At 41.2% G+C, this 4337-nt stretch overlaps 1 protein-coding gene across 1 annotated transcript; it reads right to left on the bottom strand.

Annotated features, from left to right (window-relative positions):
- Positions 1 to 757: 757 nt before the first annotated feature.
- LOC130817733 (uncharacterized) lies at positions 758 to 1770 on the bottom strand. Its single transcript, XM_057683592.1, has 2 exons — positions 1499 to 1770; positions 758 to 1397 (listed from the first exon to the last, which is right to left on the bottom strand). The coding sequence occupies exons 1-2, from the start codon at positions 1768 to 1770 to the stop codon at positions 758 to 760; spliced, it is 912 nt and encodes a 303-aa protein (XP_057539575.1).
- Positions 1771 to 4337: the final 2567 nt, after the last annotated feature.

Raw genomic sequence — 4337 nt, 5'->3', positions numbered from 1 at the left:
CACTTGCATCACACTCAACCTCAAAAGGCTTGGTGAAATTTGGTAATTTCAGAACAGGTACTTGGCACATCTTTTGTTTTACTAGTTCAAAGGCTTGCTGTGCTTCATCTGTCCACTTAAAGTTACCATTCTTAGTGCATTCAGTCAAAGGTGCCATTAGGGTGCTAAAGTTCTTGAAGAACCTCCTATAAAAGAAAGCAAGGCCATGAAATGATCTTACTTGTGTTAAACTGGTTAGTGTAGGCCAGGACTTGATTGCCTCTATTTAGGTTGGGTCTGCCCTAATACCTTCCTTCCCTATGATAAAGCCTAAGAAACTCACTTCCCTCATCAAGAAAGCATAATTTTCTAAATTTCCATATAGCTTTTGGTTTCTTAGCACTTCAAATAACTTCCTCAAATGTAACAGATATAACTCCAAACTACCACTGTAAACCAAGAGGTCATCTAAGTAGACCACTATGAATTCTCCTAAGAATGGTCTTAAAACTTCAGTCATTAATCGCATGAAGGTGCTTGGGGCACCAGTCAACCCAAATGGCATCACAAGCCACTCATGCAGCCCATACTTAGTCTTGAAGGCTGTCTTCCATTCATCACCCTCCTTCATTCTGATTTGGTGGTAGCCACTCCTCAGATCTATTTTACTGAGCCAATGTGCACCAGCTAGCTCATCTAAGAGGTCATCTATCCTAGGTATAGGAAACCTATGCTTAATGGTGATGTTATTAATACTCATGCTGTCTATGCACATCCTTCATGTGTCATCCTTCTTAGACACCAATAGTGTAGGAACAACACAGGGGCTTAGGCTCTCCCTAACAAACCCTCTGTTCATCAACTCAGTCACTTGTCTCTGCATCTCTTTGGACTGCTCAGGGTTGGTCCTGTAGGTAGGCTTGTTAGGTAATGATGCACCAGGAATTAGGTCTATTTGGTGCTCAATGCCCCTAATAGGTGATAGTCCTATGGGTAATTCCTTAAGAAACACATCCTGAAACTCAGTTAATTGCTTAACTATACTAGGGTGCATAGGGTTCTCTTCTTTACTTACTTCTTTGACAAACAAAATGAAGACATAGTCTCCACTTCTAACCAACTTCTTACAGCCTTTCCTACTGATCAAATGCCTTGGCTGCTTAGGTTTAGAAGTGGGTATGGTCTTGTGTGGGGGCAAAAGTAACAGATTCTTCTTCTTTCCCTCATGTAGCACAGTATACACATTAGTAAACCCATCGTGCTGAGTCCTTCTGTCATGTTGCCATGGTCTTCCAAGCAGCACATGACAAGCATCCAAATCTAGCACATCACACAACACCTGATCTTGGTATAATCCTATACTAAAGCTAACTAAGTACTGCTTCCTCACTAAGTTCCCTATCTGATCATTCAACCATCTAAGCTTGTAAGGGTGGGGATGAGGTGTAGTGGTCAGGGTCAATTCCTATACTAGCTCCCTGCTCACACAATTGGATTTACTACCTCCATCAATGATTACTGCACAAATCTTATCTCCAATCCTACACTTAGTCTGATCTCCCTTTGATCAGATTTGGCTACCCTAGGTGTGGCATGAAAATTCCTTCTAATCAGCATTCCATAGTGCTCTTCCTTTGAAGGAACTATCTCTATATCCTCATCACTTTCAGTGTCCTCATCCTTCTCCATTATCCCTAGATCATTCACTCTGAAGGTTCCCTCATACTCATCTTCTGGGGTAGGGGGTAAGACAACTTCCTCTTTGCCATTAATCAAAAATAATCTAGCCATGGGTCCTGTTTACTCTTGTATCTCAGCGCACTCCCTTTGAGTGAAAGCTCTAGCATTAGGGCACTCACTTTTGTAATGCCCATGACCATGACACTTAAAAGAAATGACATCCTTAGGTGTGTTGTTGGCTTTCCTCACCATCTTACTAATTTCATCCCTATTTGGCTTACTCTTAGCATATTTCTCATAGACTAGGGCACTATTGCAAGCCCCTTTATAAGTTAGATTCTGCACAGCCTCTAACTTAATCTTGATCTCTTCCCTTAAGCCACCAAGAAACCTGCCTATCTTCATCTCCTCAGGTTCATCAATATCACAGAGCACTGCTAGCCTTTCTCTTTCTTGTATGTATTCTGATACCGTTTTATTTCCTTGCCTCAAATTACCCCAACTCACATACAACTACTGCTTATATGTAGAGGGAACATACTTCCTTCTTAAGTGTTTTTTTAGTTTAACCTAAGTGTCAATCCTAGCCCTTTCCTCCCTCCTCCTTTGCTTCTGTATACCCTCAAGCCAAGTGGCTACAAGTTTGGTAAGTTTAACCTTAGCAATCTTGTATTTGTGTTCATCAAGAGTATCTTTAAAATCAAAATAATGTCCCAAGCTATCCTCCCAAACTATATAATCCTCAAGATTGTTTGAGATGCCATCGAAATCCATCACATCCACCCTCATGGTCCTGTCATCTAACCCTTTGGATTCTACCTGCTGTGAAGTGTGTGCAGTAGGAGTGCCTCCTGTATTGTGGGCATGCAACAATAATTGTTCCACTAATTGATAACCTGGTTTCTAGCACATCGTTAATACTAAGAATCAAGTTATACAAACAATATTTATAATCACCCTGATACTACTACAACGAGTGTAATGGTAAGTCAGGGGTCGAACCACAAGGACAAGGGATGCTAGACTAAAGACTTGGTGTGGGAAGGTTATCTGGAAGGTTGGTTGGTGGGTGAGCTTAACTTATAACAAGAATAAAAAGCAAAACTCAACAATGAAAGACAAGCGGGGAGTAGACTATGTCCACCCTAGGATGGTCTATTGGAAATAAAGATAAGCTAGGTCAAGGGAGTTCGAACGATAATCAATTAAGACACTCTAGATATCGAGAGGAAGTTGGTGACCCTACAAGCCACACGAACGACCTATAATCGCCCTATGTCTCTCTAGGAGTGGCAGAACAAGATTCGAATCGAATATCTATCAACAACCATCATTAACCTCAACCCTAATCCTAAACATTAAAGACAAGACAAAACCTAGGGTTTCTCTAACCTAAAACACCTAAGGAAACATACTAGAGACAAAAGCAATGTACAAAGAAAGCATTAAAGGAATTGAAGAACATGAAATCATTAAATCTAAACTAAGAAAGCATTAAATGAAAGCATTAAAGGAAAGCAATAGAAAGAAGCAATAGAGGAAAGCAATAAAGACATCAAAGCATTAAAGAATTAAACTTACATAAATGAAGTGACATGAAAGTAGATAGAGGCATAAATGAAGAACAATAAATCTACACTAGGGCAAAAAGTAAAGAAGAGCAATAAAAGAATGATGTTCTAGAGTGAGGCACAAAGGCACTCATACTAGGCATCCCCTAAGCATCCTTGGGGTTTTACAGAAATGAGGGGTATTTATAAGCTAAGAAACAAATGGGGTAAAAAGCCCTAAAAGCCCTCGAAGTTTGGTTTGCGAAGAAAAGAAGTCGCGCAGTCTAGGGCTTGAATTCGGCTGAATTGAAGGTGCATTCGCTCGAATAGTCACCATTTCGACCGAATGGGACACCATTCGGGGTTTCCAGCAAGTCCGAGCACATTTCCATGGAGTTTTGAAGCCATTCGCCCGAATGTGCTTATGGTCGCCCGAATCAGCTCCCCTTCGCCTGAATGGAACAAGCATTCGGCCGAATGCTTTCCTTCTTGGCCTGCTTTCGTCTTTTAAAGCTTTAGATGCCTTCCGGACTTTGCGGGGACCTTGAGGAAGACTTGGAATGCTTGGGAAAGCTTTGGTACGCGTGGCTAATCTTTGATCAAAGCATCTAAGTCTCGTACGCAACGTAAGTACCTTGAAATCTCTAAAAATACCTGAAATTACCTCAAAACACCATGGAGACAAGAACAAGGTAAAATCATGCATAAAGTGTGTAAAAAGCATTCTAAAACGCGAGACTCGACACTACAATAAGGAGATAAATGTACTCTAAAAACGAGTACATTAACTCCCCCAAGCCAAACCTTTGCTAGTCCCTAGCAAAGAACTAGCTGGGCAACATAAAAGCGCGGGGCAAAAATAAAACTAAACTACGGAATGCAATAAAACCCTAAGACTCACTTTCGTAGGAATCACGGTCGCACTTAGCATGTGCGACAAGCCCTTTAAACCCCTAGGTCTCCCGTAGAGGACGAGTGAGGTCTCGTGAAGGTTTTAAGAAGGAAACCCACAAATCCAATACAAACATACATGGTGAGTGGAAATCAAAGCAACACAAGTTGTGCACGAGCAATACTCTTCCCTAGCCATGGGTGTGCAAGTACAATGGTCTCAAAAGAGCGCAATAC

Source organism: Amaranthus tricolor, chromosome 7 (genome assembly GCF_026212465.1).
Source record: "Amaranthus tricolor cultivar Red isolate AtriRed21 chromosome 7, ASM2621246v1, whole genome shotgun sequence".
NCBI lineage: Eukaryota > Viridiplantae > Streptophyta > Magnoliopsida > Caryophyllales > Amaranthaceae > Amaranthus > Amaranthus tricolor.
This window is presented reverse-complemented; position numbering and strand designations above follow the sequence as displayed.